General features: G+C 42.9%; 1 protein-coding gene across 4 annotated transcripts in view; it reads left to right on the top strand.

The window, feature by feature from the left end:
* LOC115100538 (acyl-CoA dehydrogenase family member 11-like) overlaps positions 1-23,442 on the top strand; it is a 358,748-nt gene that overhangs the window by 141,904 nt on the left and 193,402 nt on the right. For 3 of the 4 annotated variants that reach the window (XM_029619049.1, XM_029619045.1, XM_029619047.1), the window contains 2 exons: positions 5,472-5,621; positions 20,395-20,489. In XM_029619049.1, the coding sequence (XP_029474909.1) occupies positions 5,472-5,621; positions 20,395-20,489 (245 nt within the window). The remainder of the gene's footprint in view (positions 1-5,471; positions 5,622-20,394; positions 20,490-23,442) is intronic. The other variant, XM_029619048.1, reaches the window with a different exon arrangement.

Raw genomic sequence — 23,442 nt, 5'->3', positions numbered from 1 at the left:
ATGAGACGATGGTGCAAGGAAGATGGATTTGGTTTTGTTAGGAACTGGGGAACCTTTTGGGGAAGGGGGAGTCTCTTCCGAAGGGATGGGCTCCACCTTAACCAGGGTGGAACCAGACTGCTGGCGCTAACCTTTAAAAAGGAGATAGAGCAGCTTTTAAACTAGAACAAAGGGGAAAGCTGACAGTCGCTCAGCAGCGCATGGTTTGGAGAGAGGTATCTTCAAAGGACACTAATGATGCATTAGAATTAGGGCATCCCGACAGTGAGGTTCCAATAATAAGAAAAAATAGTCCAAGTGCCTGAAACTAAAAACTCACCTGAGCTAAAAAATTCTAACTTATCCCTATCAATTAAAAAGCAGAATGAAAATACAACCAAAAAACAAACTTTGAAATGTTTGTATGCTAATGCCAGAAGTCTAAGAAGTAAGATGGGAGAATTAGAATGTATAGCAGTGAATGATAACATAGACTTAATTGGCATCTCAGAGACATGGTGGAAAGAGGATAACCAATGGGACAGTGCTATACCGGGGTACAAATTATATCGCAATGACAGAGAGGAGCAACCAGGAGGCGGTGTGGCGCTTTGTCTGGGATGGCATAGAGTCCAATAGGATAAACATTCTGCATGAGACTAAATACAAAATTGAACCTTTATGGGTAGAAATTCCTTGTGTGTCGGGGAAGACTATAGTGATAGGGGTATACTACCGTCCACCTGGTCAAGATGGTGAGATGGACAGTGAAATGCTAAGAGAAATTAGGGAAGCTAACCAAATTGGTAGTGCAGTAATAATGGGAGATTTCAATTACCCCAATATTGACTGGGTAAATGTATCATCGGGACACGCTAGAGAGATAACGTTCCTGGATGGAATAAATGATAGCTTTATGGAGCAATTGGTTCAGGAACAGACGAGAGAGGGAGCAATTTTAGATCTAATTCTCAGTGGAGCACAGGACTTGGTGAGAGAGGTAACAGTGGTGGAGCCGCTTGGCAATAGTGATCATAATATTATCAAATTTGATTTAATGACTGGAAAAGGAACAGTGTGCAAATCCAAGCCTCTCGTGCTAAAGTTTCAAAAGGGAAACTTTGATAAAATGAGAAAAATTGTTAGAAAAAAACTGAAAGGAGCAGCTACAAAAGTAAAAAAAATGTCCAAGAGGCGTGGTCATTGTTAAAAAAATACCATTCTAGAAGCACAGTCCAGGTGTATTCCACACATCAAGAAAGGTGGAAAGAAGGCAAAACGATTTCCGGCTTGGTTAAAAGGGGAGGTGAAAGAAGCTATTTTAGCCAAAAGATCTTCATTCAAAAATTGGAAGAAGGATCTAACAGAAGAAAATAGGATAAAGCATAAACGTTGGCAAGTTAAATGCAAGACATTGATAAGACAGGCTAAGAGAGAATTTGAAAAGAAGTTGGCTGTAGAGACAAAAACTTTAAAAAATATATCCGAAGCAGAAAGCCTGTGAGGGAGTCAGTTGGACTATTAGATGATCGAGGGGTTAAAGGGGCACTTAGAGAAGATAAGGCCATCGCGGAAAGATTAAATGATTTATTTGCTTAGGTGTTTACTGAAGAGGATGTTGGGGAGGTACCCGTAATGGAGAAGGTTTTCATGGGTAATGATTCAGATGGACTGAATCAAATCACGGTGAACCTAGAAGATGTGGTAGGCCTGATTGACAAACTGAAGAGTAGTAAATCACCTGGACCGGATGGTATACACCCCAGAGTTCTGAAGGAACTAAAAAATGTGTAACCTCTCATTAAAATTGTCCATTGTACCTGAAGACTGGAGGATAGCAAATGTAACCCCAATATTTAAAAAGGGCTCCAGGGGCGATCCGGGAAACTACAGACCAGTTAGCCTGACTTCAGTGCCAGGAAAAATAGTGGAAAGTGTTCTAAACATCAAAATCACAGAACATATAGAAAGACATGGTTTAATGGAACAAAGTCAGCATGGCTTTACTCGGGGCAAGTCTTGCCTCACAAATCTGCTTCACTTTTTTGAAGGAGTTAATAAACATGTGGATAAAGGTGAACCGGTAGATATAGTATACTTGGATTTTCAGAAGGCGTTTGACAAAGTTCCTCATGAGAGGCTTCTAGGAAAAGTAAAAAGTCATGGGATAGGTGGCGATGTCCTTTCGTGGATTGCAAACTGGCTAAAAGACAGGAAACAGAGAGTAGGATTAAATGGACAATTTTCTCAGTGGAAGGGAGTGGGCAGTGGAGTGCCTCAGAGATCTGTATTAGGACCCCTACTTTTCAATATATTTATAAATGATCTGGAAAGAAATACGACGAGTGAGATAATCAAATTTGCAGATGACACAAAATTGTTCAGAGTAGTTAAATCACAAGCAGATTGTGATAAATTGCAGGAAGACCTTGTGAGACTGGAAAATTGGGCATCCAAATGGCAGATGAAATTTAATGTGGATAAGTGCAAGGTGATGCATATAGGGAAAAATAACCCATGCTATAATTACACAATGTTGGGTTCCATATTAGATGCTACAACCCAAGAAAGAGATCTAGGTGTCAAGGTGGATAACACATTGAAATCATCGGTTCAGTGTGCTGCGGCAGTCAAAAAAGCAAACAGAATATTGGGAATTATTAGAAAGGGAATGGTGAATAAAACGGAAAATGTCATAATGCCTCTGTATCACTCCATGGTGAGACCGCACCTTGAATACTGTGTACAATTCTGGTCGCCGCATCTCAAAAAAGATATGATTGCGATGGAGAAGGTACAGAGAAGGGCTACCAAAATGATAAGGGGAATGGAACAGCTCCCCTATGAGGAAAGACTAAAGAGGTTAGGACTTTTCAGCTTGGAGAAGAGACGACTGAGGGGGGATATGATAGAGATGTTTAAAATCATGAGAGGTCTAGAACGGGTAGATGTGAATCGGTTATTTACTCTTTCGGATAGTAGAAAGACTAGGGGACACTCCATGAAGTTAGCATGGGGCACATTTAAAACTAATCGGAGAAAGTTCTTTTTTACTCAACGCACAATTAAGCTCTGGAATTTGTTGCCAGAGGTTGTGGTTAGTGCATTTAGTATAGCTATGTTTAAAAAAGGATTGGATAAGTTCTTGGAGGAAAAGTCCAATACCTGCTATTAAGTTCACTTAGAGAATAGCCTCTGCCATTAGCAATGGTAACATGGAATAGACTTAGTTTTTGGGTACTTGCCAGGTTCTTATTTTATTTATTTATTTAATACTTTTCTATAAAGACCTTCATGAATAGATTCATATCAAATCGGTTTACATAGAACAAGGGGGTTAACTGAATAAACTATTTAACAAAGAAGTAAAAGTTACATCAAACAAGGAAATATAAACTTGGGGGCTAGGGTAGCCAGAAGCAAAGGACAGTGGAACTAAATAAATGAGAAATGTAGAGACCGACGAATTAGGTGTAGCGTCTGGTCGGGAAGTAGAGTCTGAATAAATAGTATAATGACGTTTTAGGGAGTTAGGGGAAGGCTTGATGGAAAAGCCAAGTCTTGAGTTTTTTTCGAAAGGTCAGAGGGCATGGTTCAAGTCTGAGGTCTGTGGGCATGTTATTCCATATGGCAGGACCCGCTGTAGAAAATGCTCTTTCTTTGGTAGTTGGTGGGACTTGAAGGGTTCCTTTATACGCTTCTCTGATGGGTCTAGAGGAGGAGTATAGTTTGAGTGGCCTGGATTGGCCACTGTTGGAAACAGGATGCTGGGCTTGATGGACCCTTGGTCTGACCCAGTATGGCATTTTCTTGTGTTCTTATGAATGCCCCAAAATTGAAATATTTCCTGTGTGACTTGATGGCTCAATGGCCATTCATGTGGCTGCAGTTGATGGCTTAGTATGTCTATTTTGTTTTAGTTCCCTGGGAGATAGATTCATTTTCTGGAAAATTTGCTCATTTCATATTTTGCAGGTGAAGGATAATATAAGGAAAAATATCCAGAGACTGGGAGCTCTGCAACTCAGTGTCTGCCCTCAGCAGCCATCTTTCCTCTCCCCACCCAAAATTGTTTAACAAATTAACTTTTTTCTACTCAACAAACTTATCCAGAGATGCGAGAAATATCCATTCATTAGCTGTAAAGTCAACTCTTTCCTTCCTCAAGCAGGGAGAGTATGCAGTCCTTTCAGCATTAGTTGCTTGTTGGTGCACTGCTTGAGCCCTCAACAAGGCACTGTAGTGCTCCTGCCCAGCAGCTCTCCTTACCTGTTACAGGTAAGCAACATTTTGCCTTACTGATAATTAAAAAAAGTTTAAATGATTATACATATTGGAGGTAATTTTCAAAGGAGTTAGATGTGTAAATGCAGCATAGTATTGTAGCAATTTTCAAAGGCCATAAGTGTACTTACACATGTAAAATCTATAGAAAATTCAATGTTTCAAAAGCCCACTTACACAGGTAGTGCATTTACATATGTAAAACCCAGTGTTGTGTGTGTAAATTCTTTTGAAAATTACCCCTATTTTTTAAAATTGACAATTTAAAATGTTTGGGGTTTTTTTTGCTTTAAACCGTTATGAGTATTTTGATTTCATCTGAATGTTTTGTTCCATTTTTAAGGATCCTTTTAAAGGTATATTTGTTCAAAAGTTGGAACCCAATAAGATTTTGTGCTTAGATTTTGAGCATCCTGGAAATTGAACTAGTTTGCATCCCCCAAGGACTTGGACAGCTGTGTGTTATACTGTCTTAGGAGGGGCAATTTTGAGTTTTGCAGCAGAGATAAGCCAGTGAGTACTTCTACCAATGGGCCTACAAACTCATTTTCAAAAGGAAGCTCCTAGGAGGGATGTAGTCACATTAGTACCTCAGAGATAAAATTAAATAATGTGTACTTTTAACTGAGTAAAAAGTAGGCAGACCCAGGAGCAGGTCAGGGGAGAAATAACCTTTATAGATTACATTTTCAAATCTATGCACATTGTTTTTATTTATTTATTTTATTTATTTATTATTTTTGTTATACCGAGTTTCATGACAGATAGCACATCAACCCGGTTTACAATTAACAATGTGTGTAAAGCATAGCGTAACGTAATAAACAATATTCCCAATAAACTGTGAAACTTTAAATACAGTGAATCAATACCGTGTGTGAGAAAGTTACAATAAAACAGGGAAAATTAACTTGGAGCTGGAAGAGGGGGAAAATTGAACAATGCAATATATACATTTTTGATGGGAAAAGTACATGCAGAAAAAACCAGGCTTAAATCTCTGCAGATATTTTTTCCGGGGGTAATTTTCAAAGGGAAAGTATATGCCTAGATTTTCCCTGTGAGAACTGGGGCATAGTTCACAGGTAAATGTACCCATGGGCTATACATCTAAAATTCCCCCCATTATTCATAATCTCAAGAGACAAACTCCTTTCTCTCTTGTATTCCAAACAGCTTTCACATTTGCTGGCTTTTCTCATTCCTAGGGCACCAAAGGGCTGTCACTTTTCTACCTGAAGATTCAAAATGAAGACGGGAAACTAAATGGCATTGAAGTACAGAAGTTAAAGGACAAGCTGGGGACACGCCAAGTGCCAACAGCCGAGCTATTACTGGACAGAACCAAAGCATTTCTGGTAGGCAATCGTAGAAATGTTTGCACTTTCCTCCATAATTTATTTCATGTTTTTAATACTACTCCCCTTTACACTGAATCCCATTAGATGTGGGTATGTAAATGTCTTTATCAAGATTACAGATAATAGGAGGTGAGAGATCTGGAAATAACTCTTGGTTAACTAGTAAAGAGTTGTATAGCATAGCATTCAACACATTTATTTATTTTGATTTATTTTTATTATTATATACTGTTTTTCAGCACTTTGAAGCAGATTTTCCCATAGATAAGCAGGCTGAATTAGCCATGCTCTCTGGGGACATTCTCCAGGCATTCCTGTGCGAATCTCATCTCGTCAGAAATTAGTTTCTCTCACGCAGCTCACAGTCGCGGTTCTTCTTTCTCTTTCATCTTTTTTCTAGCTTTTCTTCTTTTAAATGCTTTAGTGTACCCAAAACAAAAAGCACTTTTAAGTGCTATCATGGCACCGAAGGCACCGGGATTCAAATTCTGCCAATGTGGCAAAATTATATCCGTCACAGACGTACATAATTATTACTACATTTGCCTCTGACCAGACCACAATCGGGCCTCCTGCTGCAACTGCGGCAGGATATCTCCAAGGGCCCACAGACAAAGAGCCAAAAAAATAGAGAGGTTGAGCGACCCTTCGGGTTCTTATGCCATGACCCACTGCTTGAACCAGTCCTTACCAGCTCAGAAGAAGAAGACGACTTTCTCACAGGACAAGCAGGATGGTAGTCCTCACATATGGGTGACATCATCAGGATGGAGCCCAATCATGGAACACTTTTGTCAAAGTTTCTAGAACTTTGACTGGCACCTACTGGGCATGCCCAGCAATGTACTGACCCTGCATCCAGCAGGGTTCCCCCTTCAGTCTTCTTTTTTCCGCACAGCAATAGCCACGCGGGTTAAGGAGCTCTCTGAGATTCCTGACAGGAATTTTCCTCACGGAACTTTTTTCAAAAACTTCTACCCCATAGGGGTCCCCCTATCAATATCTATACTCCGCGGTCGAAAGGTAAGCTTTTACCCTTGTGGTCGATTCCTGTTGAGTTATCCCTTCGGAGCCTTCTGGCCATTGACTCCACTGCGGCTAAATTTTTGTCTGAGCCTTGGCGTCGGGTTTTCGTCGGTGCCCGACTGTACTCGGACAATGTCCATCACTGACCCGCATGGGGTCTGTGTTTATGTGCTTGGGGTCCGACCACGATGTCCTAACTTGCACCAAATGTACCCAAATGACACCGAAGGACCGTAAGACTAAATTAGAGAAAATCGACTTTCTCTTTCAGTTAAAAACCCCAATAGCTTCGACCTCGTCCGAGCCGGTGCCATCGACCTCTCGCCAGTACCGGGACACCACTGCTGTTCGACCGGCGTATACAATTCCAAAAGTGTCAATAGTCTTCTTGCCTCCTCAGGAAAAGGACCGAGGAGAACATCGTGAAAAGCGTCGACACTCAGTCCGTTGATCCAGGCAAGTCCTCTGCATCGATGTCGATAGAGCCACCGACAAAGAAGCCCTGTCCAGAAAAGGCCCCATCCTCTTCTGTGACTGGGTCACCGAGGCGGTCCCCCACCTTCAGTGGTAATGGGATCCGGTATTCCACCTTCACCGGTGGACCCTCTGGCTATGCCAGTGCTGCCTCCTACTCCGGTGCCGGGGTTCCATGCCCCAGGCTTCCAAGAGGAATTGGATCGGATGATCCAAGAGGCCATCGGTAAAGCACTTCAGGGCTTCCATCCTCCATTGATGCCGGTGCCAGCCACCGATCCGATTCCCATAGCGCTCGCACCGCTACTGGGTAGACTGGATGCGTTGATCGGTGCCCTGCCTACGATGGAACCGAGAGCCACCGTCTGGGATTTTACCACCGACTCGTCCATCGATGCCGTCTGTGCCGCCTCCGATGCCATCAATGCCTAGGGCTGGTCCTTCAGGATTAGCACCCTTTCTCCCTGATGGAGACCCACTAGGTGCTGGAGATCAGCCCTATAATCCTTGGACCGGTGATTCGTCCCAGGATACAGATGATCTACCATCAGAGCCCTCTTCCCCCAGATGAAAGACGACTCTCTCCACCAGAAGATCTTTTATCAATTTCATCAAGGAAATGTCTGACACTATTCCTTTCCAACTTCAGACAGAAGAGGACTCTAGGCACAAGATGCTGGAAGTACTCCAATTTCTTGATGCTCCTAAGGAAATCATGTCCATACCTATTCATGAAATCCTGCTTGATCTCCTGAAAAGAAACTGGGAACACTCCTGGTTTCCAGAAGTCTCAGTTGGATCATCATTCTGTGGTTGTTGAGTTAGCCCAGAAGGCACGACGTTCAAAACCTCATCCCTCCATACCTCCAGGGAAAGAACAATAATCCCTGGATGCTTTTGGCAGGCTTGTTTTCCATGCTCTATGCTTATATCTCGCATAGCCTCTTACCAGTTATACATGACCCAGTATAACAGAGACCTCTCTAAAAGAATCCAGGACTTCTCTGATTCGTTACCAGAGCAACTCCAGACTCAACTTCATACTCTAGGTCAGAAAAGTCTGGATGCTAGAAAACACGAGGTCCGCGCTGCTTATGATATCTTCGACACTGCTTCTAGAGTGTCTGCAGCGGAGCTTAGTGCACAAAGATGGGCCTGGCTCAAATCCTCGACTTAAGACCAGAAGTCCAAGACAGGTTAGCAGATCTACCTTGTGTGGGAGATAATCTCTTCGGGGAAAAGATCTGAGAGACGGTGGCGCAGTTGGACCATCATAAAACGCTGCGCCAGCTTTCTTCTGTGCCGTCTGAGTTCCCTTCCGCGCCTAAGAGAACTTTCAGATGAGACTCTAAGCGGCCAGCCTACAAGCCAAGGAATTTTTATCCTCCAGCTTCTAGAGGACGCCCTTCCAGACCTTACCAAAAAGATCAACCCAGGCAGACTCGGCCTCAAAAGTCTCAGCCAGCTTCTCAGCTTCTCAGCATCAAGGTTTTGACTCCTTCCTAGAGAGTGCAAGCCAACCTCCTCTTCCATCCATACCAGTCGGAGGTCGACTCTGCCACTTCAACAATGCTTGGCACACAGTTACCACCTAAATTTCCTGACTGTTCCAACGGACTCTCCACCTCGGCCAATGTGGGGGAAGTCCGACCACTCTCCCTTGCTTGAGCACGAGGTCTCATCCCTCCTCCTATCCCAAGCAATAGAACCGGTACCCCTCTCCCAGCAGGACAGGGATTTTATTCCCGGTATTTTCTAATACCAAAAGAGTCAGATGGTATACACCCGATACTGGACCTCCGTGCACTAAACAAATTTCTGTACAGAGAAAAATTCAAGATGGTAAACTTGGGCTCTCTACTTCCTCTTCTGCAAAGAAGAGATTGGCTATGCTCTCTAGATCTTCAGGATTCATACACACACATCTCAATCACACCATCTCATCGCAAATTCCTGCGATTCCTGTTCAGCCCTTGTCATTTTCAGAACCGTGTACAACCATTCGGCCTGGCGTCTGCTCCACGAGTATTCACCAAGTGTCTGGTGGTGGTGGTGGTCGCGGCCTTCCTCAGGAATCAGGGTGTCCATGTCTACCCTTATCTCGATGATTGGTTGATAAGGGCTCCGACTCAGCTATCAACACCCTGTCTCACTATCAACACCCTGATTTCCTTAGGGTTTCTAATCAACTATCCCAAATTCAAGATAGTTTCATTCCCAAATCCTATCCTTTATAGGGGCCGACCTAGACACTATACAGGCGAAAGCCTTCCTTCCCCAGGATCGTGCTTTCACCGTTACATCTCTGGCGCATCAACTACAGTCTCGAGTATCTTCAACTGCTCGTCACTTCCTCATACTGTTGGGTCACAGGGCGTCTTCTGTGCATGTCACTCCAATGGCTCGCTTAACCTTGAGAGAGGTGCAGTGGATCCTAAAATGCCAGTGGATTCAAGCTTGTCAGCCAATGTCCAGCAGTGTCCAGGTTACCAAACAGCTCCGTCTTTCACTAGCCTGGTGGGTGCACTACTCCAATCTCATTCAAGGCCTTCCATTTCAGGCTCCAGATCCTCAAATCACCTTAAGGCATCCAACCTTGGGTGGAGTGCACATGTAGGCGACCTGCAGACTCAGGGAATCTGGTCTCCAGAGGAAGCCAAACACCAAATAAATTTCCTGGAGCTACGGGTAATCAGATATGCCCTCAAGGCCTTTCAGGATTGCCTATCAAACAAAGCCATCCTGATTCAAACCGACAATCAGGTTGCAATGTGGTACATCAACAAACAAGGGGGAACGGCTCCTACCTTCTGTGTCAGGAAGCTGCACAGATATGGGCATGGGCCCTTTCCCGCTCGATGTGCCTCAAAGCAACCTACTTGCCGAGAGTGGACAATGTATTGGCGGACAAGCTGCACAAGTGGTCTCTCAACCCCACGGTAGCGGGTGCGATATTCCAACATTGGGGTTACCCTCGCATAGACCTCTTTGCGTCGGTTCACAACCATAAAGTAGACTACTTCTGTTCTCTCATTCGCAGTCACCACTCGCAGCCAGGAGATGCCTTCACCCACTCCTGGGCCAGCGGTCTCCTTTATGTGTACCCTCCACTTCCTCTCATTTCAAAGACTCTCGTGAAGCTCCGGCAGGACAAAGGATTAATGATTCTGATAGCTCCACATTGGCCACGCCAGGTTTGGTTTCCAATCCTCCAGGACCTATCAGTACGCCGACACATTCCTCTGGGGAAGGATCCCCTTCTAATCACTCAGAACGAAGGGTATCTCCGTCACCCCAACCTCCAAGCTCTGTCTGTGATGGCCTGGATGTTGAAAGGTTAATACTCCAACCTCTTAACCTTTCGGAGTCAGTATCCCAAGTCCTGGTGGCTTCACGAAAGCCTTCAACTAGAAGGTCTTATTGCTCTAAATGGAAGAGGTTTACGATCTGGTGTACTTCCATGTCCATAGACCCCTTCATTTGTTCCACTGCAAGGTTCCTGGACTACCTCTGGCACCTGTCAGCGTTAGGCCTAAAACTTCCTCTATCAGGGTGCATATTAGTGCAGTGTCTGCGTATCATAAGGGTGTAGGTAATGTCTCCATTTCAACGCAACCCTTAGTATCATGCTTCATGAGAGGCTTGCTCCATTTAAAACCTCCACTGCGCCCTCCTGCCCCTGCTTGGGACCTTAATGTGGTTTTGGGACGGCTCATGAAACCTCCGTTTGAGCCTCTCCACTCCTGTGATCTCTATCATCTCACCTGGAAGGTAGCTTTTCTTCTGGCGATCACGTCCGCTTGCAGAGTTATTTATTATTTATTTATTTAACATTTTTATATACCGAAATTCATGTAGCAAAGTTACATATCATTTCGGTTTACATTATAACAATTAACAGGCATATAAGAATGCGGTTACTTCGAACAGGTAGGATAACTTGGATCAATGAACTGGGGAGTAAATTACAATGATTATGATTTGGTAATAATATTCTATAACTGAAATCTGGCTAAGTAAATAGGGAGTCCTGTTACAAGGAGCACATTGATGGGCGATTATTGTTATGTATTAAAAGCTTGTTCAAATAGCCAAGTTTTGAGTCTCTTTTTAAAGGTGATTGGGCAAAGTTAGTGAATTACAGGCATTAGTTACTTACCCACCTTACACTAAAATTCTGCAAGACAGGCTAGTGCTCCACACTCGCCCTACATTTTTGCCAAAGCTAGTGTCGGAATTTCATATTAACCAATCTATTATCCTACCTACCTTTTTTCCCAGGCCCCATTCGAACCCAGGAGAATAGGCTCTGCATTCTTTGGACTGCAAACGTGCTCTAGTTTTCTATCTGGACCGCACGACGGCTCACAGGAAATCCACTCAATTATTTGTTTCTTTTGACACCATCAAATTGGGAAATCTGTGGGAAAGCAAACCCTCTCCTCCTGGTTGGTGGAATGCATTTCATTTTGCTATCAGCAAGCAGGCATTACGCTACAAGACCGTGTAAAAGCACACTCGGTCAGGGCCATGGCGACATCAGTAGCGCACTTCCGTTCAATGCCGCTTGCTGATATCTGTAAGGCTGCTACCTGGAGTTCGCTCCATACTTTCACAGCCCATTAGTGCTTAGATAAGGCTGGCACACAGGATTCTATCTTTGGCCAGTCTGTTCTACGCAATTTGTTTACTGTTTAACTTCCCAACATCCTTCCACAAACCCATTCAGGGTTTCAGGATGCCCTCCTAACCAAAATCCACCCCTGTTGTTGTGCCTGTTGGACGTCTTTGGGTGCATTTGGTGCTTTTCTCGGGCATCCTCAGCTCAGTACTCACCCATTTGTAAGGACTACCATCCTGCTTGTCCTGTGAGAAAGCAGAGTTGCTTACCTGTAACAGGTGTTCTCACAGGACAGCAGGATGTTAGTCCTCACAAAACCCACCCGCCACCCCATGGAGTTGGGTTCGTTTACGTTTCTTTTATTTTTCGCACGTACTTTTACTATAACACAAGACTGAAGAGGGCCCCTGCTGGATGCAGGGTCAGTGCATTGCTGGGCATGCCCAGTAGGTGCCAGTCAAAGTTTTAGAAACTTTGACAAAAATGTTCAGTGATTGAGCTCCATCCTGATGATGTCACCCATATGTGAGGACTAACATCCTGCGAACACCTGTTACAGGTAAGCAACTCTGCTTTCTCACAGGACAAGCAGGATGGTAGTCCTCACAAATGGGTGAGTACCGAGCTGAGGATGCCCGAGCAAAGCACCAAATGCACCCAAAGACCTGTTATAGGTAAGCAACTCTGCTGTCCCAGGTAGGAGATCCACTTCTCTGGAGCCTCAAGTAAAACAAAAGTCAAAAAGGATTCAGGAGAAAAGTTCCCCAAAACACCCTAGTGCGTCAAAATCGGTACCGATAGTGTCGGAGTCGATAAAATCTAAGCATGACGGATGGATCATCGAATTGCCCAACGCATGAAGCGTCCAGCCGCACGAAGCATTGACTCGGTCAATGCACGATACATCAAGACGTGTGGGATCAGAGGATCGTCATTCTAGGAAAAAAACAGCGCATCTATCAACGCAGGATACTCGTATATCCAAAGACAAACACACCGAAGGGGATACTTGATCACAATGGTGACAAGATCCACAAATAGTATTTACGCCGGAAGAGCTGGAAGGAGGCTCTGATGTAGATGTTGTCAGACTAACTGAAAAATCTTCCTCACCCTCACCAAGCAGTATATTCTTAGGCTTTTCGCAGGTCTCTAATCGTAAAAGGGAATAACCTCAACTACAGGAACCCTGAATAAAAAGATACAAATCTCACCAAGAGCCACATGTCCATTCACACGCACAAAGAGAACCGGACTCTGCTATCCTTCTGGCAGAACTACCAAAATAGACTCCGTCTGACACTAGCCTGACACAGGTAACAGAACGACTTATTTCCTGAACCAAGGGGAAGAAGGCAGCCTCGCAAGTAATGTGACAGATATCAGAAATTCTAAACAACTTTTTTGCATTGATACCGGCCCTCATCAGGAGCAGGGTTAATCAAGCAAATCTGAGGACAACATCTCTGCCCTCTTCCTCATCAGAAGATGAATGTGTAGAAGAAACCACTGCACATGAACCTTGTCTGGTGAACTTGGAGAAAGAAGTAAATGTCCCTGCCTCTCCACCAACATCTCCTGGGTAGTCTATGGGGATCCCTTCAGATCCACCAGAAGAGTCGCCTGAACCATCTTCGCCTCCAGAAGACTTAACATATTCAAAGTTCATTGAAAAAGTAGACTTCTTTCTAAAGATTGAAACAAAAAAGATATCAGATCCAAGAGCGGAGGTGCATGGAATATTAAAGATCTTGAATATTCCATCAGAACCTACGGCACTACCCCGCCCCATGCGGTGCTGGAAGATGTACTAGATAAATCCTGGACTTCACCGTTTTCCACTTCTACTATTTCCAGAAAAACAGATTTAAAATTTAGGGTACGCAAGTCCACAAACTATGGGTGTGTATAACTACCACATGCTTCTGTCGTTGTCGAATCGGCAATGAAAAAAGCGAAGAAAACCATACTCTAACACTCCACCAGGTAGAGACAGCAAATTCCTAGATGATTTTGGCAAGAAGATGTTATATCACTCAGTATTTATATGAGTGTTTACAAGGACTGACACAAGTCCTGCTACTAATAATACTCAAGTGTAAAATCAAATAAAATCTGACAAGGAGACAGGATTATGTCATCTACTCAGAATAGTCTATGAAGCTATCAACACTTCAGCAGGGATGTCAGCAGCTGCCATAGCGGCCCGTAGAATTGTCTGGCTCAGAGTGAGCGCAATAAGAGACGATATCCATGAAAAGCTCACTGACTTCCCTTGCAAAGGGGATAATCTTTTTGGGGGCAAGTTACGTGAAACTGTCTCACAGTATCATCGCTCACATTCCCACCGGAGGAGTATCCCACTAAACGATACTATCCCTACAAACAACCATTCTACCAATGTCGGCAATACAGACAATTTACTCCCTATCGTGTACCAACTTACTGGGCTCAAAGACAGCAGCCTCAGCAGCTGTGGACAAGAAATTGCCAGAGAGCACTGTGTCAGCAAAAACCAGGCACAAGGCCTGAGCCAGAAGCCTCAACAAACGTTTTGGAGCAAGGCCACAGCCATCACTAAAAGTGGGGGGGAAGAACGGTCATCCATAACATCAGGCCGTTGGGTGCTCAGTATTGTAAAGAATGGTTATCAACTAAATTTCCATACAACGCCCTGCCTACCCCATCTAGCTCATCCAAAAGCAGATTGCAAAAACCTAAATCTGCTTCACAAGGAAGTACAGGCACTTCTACACCAAAATGCCAAACAACCGCTGACTCGCATGCAGCACATTCAGGGGTTCTACTCCCAATACTTCCTCATTCCTAAGAAAGGAGGGGGCCTCAGGCCTATTCTAGATCTTCAAGCTTTAAACAAATTTATTCAGAAAGAGAATTTCAAGATGACATCTCTCAAAACCATTCTACCATTTCTGCAACCCAACGATTGGATGTGCTCTTTGGATCTCAAAGATGCTTATTCCTACATTCCAATGCATCCGGCCTCGTGACAGTAAATAGCTTTCAAGTGAGCAACACACGTTATCAATACAAGGTACTCCCATTTGGCTTATCCTCAGCTCACAAAATGTCTAGCTGTGGCTGTGGCCCACCTTTGAAAGAAAGGCATCAAGATTTTTCCCTACTTAGACAACTGTCTCCTAGTCTCCTCGAAACCAAAAATACTTCTTTCACACCTACAGCAGACCATAATCTGATTGGACAAGTTGGGATTCATAATCAACTATGAAAAGTCGAACCAGGTCCCCACCCAAATCTTCCAGTTCATTGGGGCAGTAATAAACACCAAACTCTACAGAGCCTTTCTCCCAAAGGAACAAATACAGACTTTCCGCGAACTGGCCTCTGCATTAAAGAGTCACTCAAGTGCATCAGCCTGCCAAATTCTCACAATGTTGGGTCATATGACAGCAGCCCTTTTTGTAGTACCACACACTCATCTTCATATGCATTGCCTACAATGGGGGGACTAAAAGCTCAATGGTCTCAGCACAACCAACCAATATCTTGCTGGATTCTAATGACTCCCTCTATGACCTCGGGTATAAATTGGTGGCTCTCCTCCCAGGTTCTACAGACGGGAGCGCCGTTTCAATCTCCAGGTTATCCAGTCACTATGACAACAGATGCAACCACCCACAGCTCGGGTGCACATGTACTACACTTAACTCAAGGGATTTGGTTGTCACAGGAAAAACACCTACAGATAAACCTGCTAGAACTAAGGGCTATAAGGAATGCATCTTTGTAAATACCCTCACTGGAAAGAAAATGATGGTTATCACGGAAAACCAGGTGGCCATGTTTTAAGTAAAGGAGGGTCCAGTTTGTGGACTCTTTGCAAGGAAGCAGTGCTAACACTAGAATGGGCATTGAGCCACTCTATCCAGTTGCAAGCAACATATCTTCCGGTAATAAAGAACACAGAAGCCGACAGGCTCAGCAGAATATTCCACCCCCCACGAGTGGGCATTAAATCAAGAAGTAGCAAACAGTCTATTCAGAGAATGGGGAACACCCTACATGGACCTCTTCGCAATGAAACCAACACAAAACTACCACAGTTTTGCTTTATCTACCCCAGCACTTGCAGAATAGCCCAGGATGCGTTTCTGCTTCCATGGACGCAGCACTTATTATATGCTTACCCACCGATACCCATGTTGGGAAGAGTGATCCAAAAGTGCATAACAGACAAGTCAGATCTCATTCTCATTGCACCAGTGTGGCCTAGACATCCATGGTATGCCTACCTAGTACATTTATTTATTTATTTTATTTATTTATAGATTCTTTTATACCGCGGTACGTATAGTTATACATCACCTCGGTTTACAGTGAAACAATAAATTAGCAACAGGCTTTACATATAACAGTTTAAACAGTAAAACATTTAACAGCAACAGGCTTTACAGAAACATTGTGTTTCAAGGGTAATATGCTAACATCATTAACTATAATAACCATAAAATATTAATATTCAAGTATTACGAAGGAGCAAATTAACTGTCAAAGGCAAAACCAAATTCACATTAAAGTCAATATACAGAATTGAACGACAGAGGGGGGGTATGGATTAGCAGAATGATAAAAACAAATGGCTAGGATAAGAACCTGGAGAAGGTAAGTAATAACATGGGATAGCTGACTTTTAGGTTAGATATGATTCATAGAGTGAATGCTTGTTCAAACAACCATGTTTTAAGGTTTTGTTTGAAAGTTTTGTGACAGGATTCATGACGCAGGTCCAACGGCATGTTGTTCCAGAAATTGATACCAGCTATGGAGAATGAGCGGTCTCTGGTGGACACGAGTTTGATGTGTTTTAGAGGATGGACAGCTAATTTCGCTTGGTGAATATTTCTAATTGGTCTGTTGGCAGTGCGAAAAATGAACTGATCAGAAAACCATTGCATCTCTTGGTTGTGAATTGATTTGTGAATGAGTGAGAGAACTTTAAAAGTAATTCTGTAGGATACGGGTAGCCAATGTAGGAACATGAGTGCTGGAGTAATATGTTCATGTCGTCAAGTATTAGTAATTAAATGAGCAGCGGCATTCTGCAACATCTGTAATGGTTGAATTGTGCTTTTTGGAAGACCCAGTAGTAGTGCATTACAATAGTCAATCTTTGGTAGAATTGTAGCTTGTAACACAGTCCGGAAGTCCTGAGAATGTAATAACGGTTTAATTCTTTTCAGGGTATGTAACTTGAAGAAGCCACTCTTAATTGTGGTCGAGATGAAATTCTTCAAAGTAAAGTGATTATCAATAATAACTCCAAGGCTGCGGACATGCTTCAGCTTGATATGGTCTGTTGTTGAGGAAGGAGAATGTGGAGTGTTGGATGTGGTGTTCTTGTGTGGCGTTATGATGAGGAGTTCGGTCTTGTTGGTGTTGATTGCAAGAAAGTTTTCCATGAGTAGATTTTTTATTTTGGCAAGTGCTGATTCCCAGGTTTTCATCTAACAATACAAACGCTGATTCACCTGGGAAACAGAGAGGACCTTATATCACAGGAAGGGGGCACTTTACTTCATCCCCTACACTCCTCTCTACATCTGACAGCTTGGAGATTGAAAGGAAGGCCTTAGATCATCTCTCTCTCTCTCTCTCCCAACAGATATTGAGCATATTCTTATTTCTGCTAGGAAACAGTCTACAAGGAAGAATTATGCTGGAAAATGGAACAGATATACAAAGTGATGTACTAATATAGCAATAGATCCATTCCATAACTCTCTACAACAAATTCTTCAGTATCTTCATCAGTGGTATTCTTCTGGGCTAGCACTGTTGTCGATTAGAGTATACCTAAGCTCTATTGCAGCATACCACCTTTGCTTACATGGAAAATCCATTTCCACACTTCCGTTATTAACTCAATGCATGAGGGGAGCTATAAGACTTCGCCGCCTGATCGCAAAACTAGTGGTTCCCTGGGACATTAACATAGTTTTGGAAAAACTCATGCACCCACCGTTTGAACCACTACATTCCATATCACTGAAGTTCCTGACGTAGAAGGTACTTTTTCTAGTGGCTATCACATCAGCAAGGAGAGTAAGCGAATTGCAAGCCTTAGTTCACTGTGCTCCGTACCTGCAATCCCTAAAATAGTCTCAGCGTTTCATTTTAACCAAACAATCACTTTACCAACTTTTTACCCAAAGTCACATGCTACGGAAAGGAAAAAGATACTACACATATTGGACTGTAAAAGAGCAATAGCTTATTATATTCAATTAACTCAATCCCCAGAACATAGTTCACAACTGTTTCTCTCCTTTAACCCGAGTGCGCCAGGTTTGCAGTCTCTAAACGTACTCTGGTGGCTTGGTTATGCCACTGTAACCTCTTCTGTTACTTGTCACATAAGGGCAAACTCCCGGATGGAGTAAAAGCACATAAAATCCGAGCTACGGCAACCTGTATACCCCACCTAAGAAATGTAGCGATTTTAGATATCTGCACGGCAGCCACATGGTCCTCTCTGCACACCTTCACATCGCACTATTGTCTTCAGCAATAGACAAAGTCGGACGCAGCAATGAGGGAAGCAGTACTCTGCTTCACAACTCAAACATAAGCTATCCACACCAAAACATTAATTCTTTTGCTCATATTTTTAAGAACATAAGAAATTGCCATGCTGGGTCAGACCAAGGGACCATCAAGCCCAGCATCCTGTTTCCAACAGAGGCCAAACCAAGCCACAAGAACCTGGCAAGTACCCAAACACCAAGAAGATCCCATGCTACTAATGCAATTAATAGCAGAGGCTATTCCCTAATCCAACTTGACTAATAGCAGTTAATGGACTTCTCCAAGAACTTCTCCAAACCTTTTTTAAACCCAGCTACACTAACTGCACTAACCACATCCTCTGGCAACAAATTCCAGAGCTTAATTTGTGTGTTGAGTGAAAAAGAATTTTCTCAGATTAGTCTTAAATATGCTACTTGCTAACTTCATGGAGTGCCCCCCAGTCCTATTATCCAAAAGTGTAAATAACTGATTCACATCTACTCGTTCAAGATCTCTCATGATCTCAAAAACTTCTATCATATCCCCCCTCAGCCATCTCTTCTCCAAGCTGAACAGCCCTAACATCTTCAGCCTTTCCTCATAGGGGAATTGTTCCATCCCCTTTATCATTTTGGTTGCCCTTATCTGTACCTTCTCCATCGCAACTATATCTTTTTTGAGATGTGGCGACCAGAATTGTACACAGTATTCAAGGTGTGGTCTCACCATGGAGCGATACAGAGGCATTATGACATTTTCCGTTTTATTAACCATTCCCATCCTAATAATTCCTAACATTGTTTGTTTGCTTTTTTTGACTGCTGCAGCACACTGAACCGATTTCAAAGTATTATCCACTATGATACCTAGATCTTTTTCCTGGCTTCTAATATGGAAAAAGATCTAGGCATCATAGTGGATAATACTTTGTAGGGCAACCAAAATGATAAACGGGATGGAACAACTTCCCTATGAGGAAAGGCTGAAGAGGTCAGGGCTGTTCAGCTTGGAGAAGAGACAGCTGAGATGGGATATGATAGAGATCTTTAAAATCATGAGAGGTCTTATCTGATGATGATCTGAGACAAGTGGATTCCAAAAAAAGTGGAGTTTTCTTCCCACTGGAAGATTCTGCATTGGGAGATTGTTCTCGATTCAATGTTAAGTGCATTGACTTTGAGGAGGTTGTTAGGTAAGATGCTTTTGCACTTTGTTTCTGGATCTAGCATGCTATTGTTGCTGTTGAAACTGTTGTGGGTGCCCTTTCTGCCGAGGAGGTGAGGAAAGACTGAAGAGGTTAGGGCTGTTCAGCTTGGAGAAGAGACGGCTGAGGGGGGATATGATAGAGGTCTTTAAGATCATGAGAGGTCTTGAACGAGTAGATGTGAATCTGTTATTTACACTTTCAGATAATAGAAGGACTAGGGGGCACTCCATGAAGTTAGCAAATAGCACATTTAAGACTAATCGGAGAAAATTCTTTTTCACTCAACGCACAATAAAGCTCTGGAATTTGTTGCCAGAGGATGTGGTTAGTGCAGTTAGTGTAGCTGGGTTCAAAAAAGGTTTGGGTAAGTTCTTGGGGGAAAACCACTAGAGAATCGGAAATAACAATGAGCTCTAGAAATTTTTTTGTAGCTAGGCTCTCCCAGAGAGCATGGCTAATTCAGCCTGCCTATCTATGGGGGGAAAAAGCAAGTTTGCTTACCGTAAATGGTATTTTCAGTAGATAGCAGGATGAATTAGCCATGCTCTCTGGGGGCATCCTCCAGGCGGCCCAACACAGAACTTTCTCCAGGTATACAGAGCTGTGCTCTGTGCACCTGCACGGTCATTCCCACACGAATCTCCTCATCTTGTCAGTTCACATAAAGCATAAACATACAGCGAACGGAGAAAGGTATAGACAGAGTCAGAATGAAGGTAAAATCTGTCCAGGAAGGAAGGTGGGAATGCATGGTTAATTCATCCTATCTACGGAAAACACCATTTACGGTAAGCAAACTTGCTTTTACGTTCGGGTACCGTAGATATTATATGGGGCAGAAGGGGAGAGAAAACAGCTTTGCACACAAGTCTCTATTATTTTTTTTCCTTCAGATTTCAGAAGAAGGACGTGGAGTGGCCTCTATTGCCAACATGTTGACTATAACTCGGATCCACAATACTATCTTTGCTGTTGCATCTATGAGGAGGTAAAACTTGAAAGATCAGTCAGTATGCACATACTCTGTCACCTCATGTAAGAATAGTGCAGTTCAGCAAATCCAGCAGAGCTATATTGGGGAACCCGCAGAACCTTTCAGTAACTGGGGAGGGAGAAGAACAAAATTGGGATCTCCTGCAGCTATGTTCCAGGTAAAACTTATCTACCTTAACATGCATGAGGATGGCATTCAGGATTTCCTGCTGTGTTGTTTTTAATGGGGAGATCTAGAATGATTAGGAGGGACAGTGACAGCTATTTTCTGTGGACACGCAGGAACAAAACAACCGCACAAGTGGATGATGTAATCACAGTGCTGTGTTGGGACAAAAAATATATTTGCTGGAATCTCAAAATCCTTACTGAGTATGCACTGGACTTCCCATATTTGAGTTGCCACGCAAGGACCTCGATCATTTTTTTGACTGCTTCGCGAATAATCAGCAGTTGTTTTCTCTTTTGTCACTGCGTTATTTTTAAGTTTTGCTACTACTTTTACTACTTTTTCAATACTTCTCATCTTAGTTTTCATTTGCCCCTTAAAAAAAATAGTGTAGATTAGTTAGCTACCCTTTCCTGTCAGATAAATCGTCAAAGGCAGGAACACTGGCATTTAAAGCTTGTGCCAGATGTCATTGGAAAATGGCAGTGCAAGATCTTCAAGATACATGCTTTAGATGTCTGGGACCTGATCACTATACATCAGATTGTGCTCCATGTGGAATAATGTCACCACGGGCCCATAATTCAGAGAAATGAAGCTGAAATATGAGCACTTTCAAAGGGGGAAAAAAAAGGTGAGGACAAGGGTCCAAAACCTCAGAGGTCCAAGGCCAGTATAAAGATCTATCATTTTTGGGATTCCTCAAGGAAGAAAAGATCTCTTCTGGAAACTGTCATCCACAAAAACACTGCATGGATAAACATGAGACAGCTCAGGCAGTCAGCACAGAAAAGTTGTCAATGGCACAATCGATTTCTTCATCTATAGCGCCAAAGGACCATGACAGGGAAATGGCATATCAGCATCGATGATTCACCTCACGCAGAGAACATTTGGAGAGGATTTTCAATCTTAGCTCCAGAATCTGATTCCTCAGCAAAAGTTAGTTCTCCATTGCTACCAGTGCCACCTAGTGTTGAATGTCATTTTTTTGTGCAGAGGCTGTGGTCTAGCTTTGTGACTGCATATGCCACCAAATGGCCATTACTTCATTATTAGCAGATGAACTGCATTCAAATTTACTCCAAGGAATTAACTAATTTGAAAGCTTCTCAGAATCACCAAGAAGGAGATCATCCACAGCAGAGCCACCAGTGGTAGCATTGGACTTGGAAGAATCTGAATTCTTATTATGGATATTCTCCAAACTCTTATCAAAACTTGCTAGTACTCCCTTCTGATCCATTTCCAGAACCTGTGAGATGTGACACCCCTATAGAGGACATGTATAAAGGCTAGATATGACAAAGGTTGACAGAAAATACCCTTACAGTTGGAAGATGAAATTACCATGTCTGAGGAATTTCAAAAAATCTTAACTCATCCACTGGCGGAAGCTGAAGAATGCTCAAAGCATTAAACAGGGTCTGTTTGATATAGTGTCCAGATTTTCAGCAATGGCTATATCAGGAAGAAAATTAGCGTAGCTGAAAGCATCTGGACTGAGAGAAGACATGCATTATAAACTACTACCTTAACAGAAGGCATGGGGGCAACCTGCACAGAGAGTCATTTACTACCAGAAGCAACTTGCTGGATGGACCATTTTGTCTTTCTGTCATCATTACTATGTTTGTATGTTATGTATAAAATATACTTTTTCCCCCAAATAGATTAAGAGGTCATGCAGGCATTAATGACTGAAGAGCGGAAGAATGCTCTTTTAACATCCACCACCACAGATCAGTCCTCTCAGAGAAGATACCAGTCACCCTTCAGAAGATCATATTACTATCCAAGGAGAAGGTACAACCCGTATCCTTACTACAGATAGAGGAACATAAGAACATAAGAAATTGCCATGCTGGGTCAGACCAAGGGTCCATCAAGCCCAGCATCCTGTTTCCAACAGAGGCCAAACCAGGTCACAAGAACCTGGTAATTACCCAAACACTAAGAAGATCCCACGCTACTGATGCAATTAATAGCAGTGGCTTTTCCCTAAGTAAACTTGATTAATGGACTTCTCCTCCAAGAACTTATCCAAACCTTTTTTGAATCCAGCTACACTAACTGCACTAACCACATCCTCTGGCAACAAATTCCAGAGCTTAATTTGTGTGTTGAGTGAAAAAGAATTTTCTCAGATTAGTCTTAAATGTGCTACTTGCTAACTTCATGGAATGCCCCCTAGTTCTTCTATTATTTGAAAGTGTAAATAACCAAGTCACATCTACTCATTCAAGACCTCTCATGATCTTAAAGACCTCTATCATATCCCCCCTCAGCCGTCTCTTCTCCAAGCTGAACAGCCCTAACCTCTTCAGTCTTTCCTCACCTCCTCGGCAGAAAGGGCACCCACAAAAGTTTCAACAGCAACAATAGCATGCTAGATCCAGAAACAAAGAGCAATAGCATCTTACCTAACAACCTCCTCAAAGTCAATGCAGCTAACATTGAATAGAGAACAATCTCCCAATGCAGAGTCTTCCAGTGGGAAGAAGACTCCAATTTTTTTGGAATCCACTTGTCTGATTATCATCAGATAATTGGGTACTCAAAATTATCAGCCAGAAGTATTTATTACATTTTCAGACCATTCCACCACTTCCCCCAAAGTCAGTCTCAGAAACAGATATCCTAAAAAGGGAGCTTGTATGCCTCTTATTAAATAAGAAATAGAACCTGTCCTCTCACCACAGAAAGGGAAGGGATTTTGATTCAAATATTTTCTCATTCTAAAGAAAATGGGGGATATTTACCCTATAGTAGATTTCAG

Source organism: Rhinatrema bivittatum, chromosome 11 (genome assembly GCF_901001135.1).
Source record: "Rhinatrema bivittatum chromosome 11, aRhiBiv1.1, whole genome shotgun sequence".
Classification (NCBI taxonomy): domain Eukaryota; kingdom Metazoa; phylum Chordata; class Amphibia; order Gymnophiona; family Rhinatrematidae; genus Rhinatrema; species Rhinatrema bivittatum.
The sequence above is the reverse complement of the archived record's forward strand: the minus strand, read 5'-3'. Positions and strand labels throughout refer to the sequence as shown.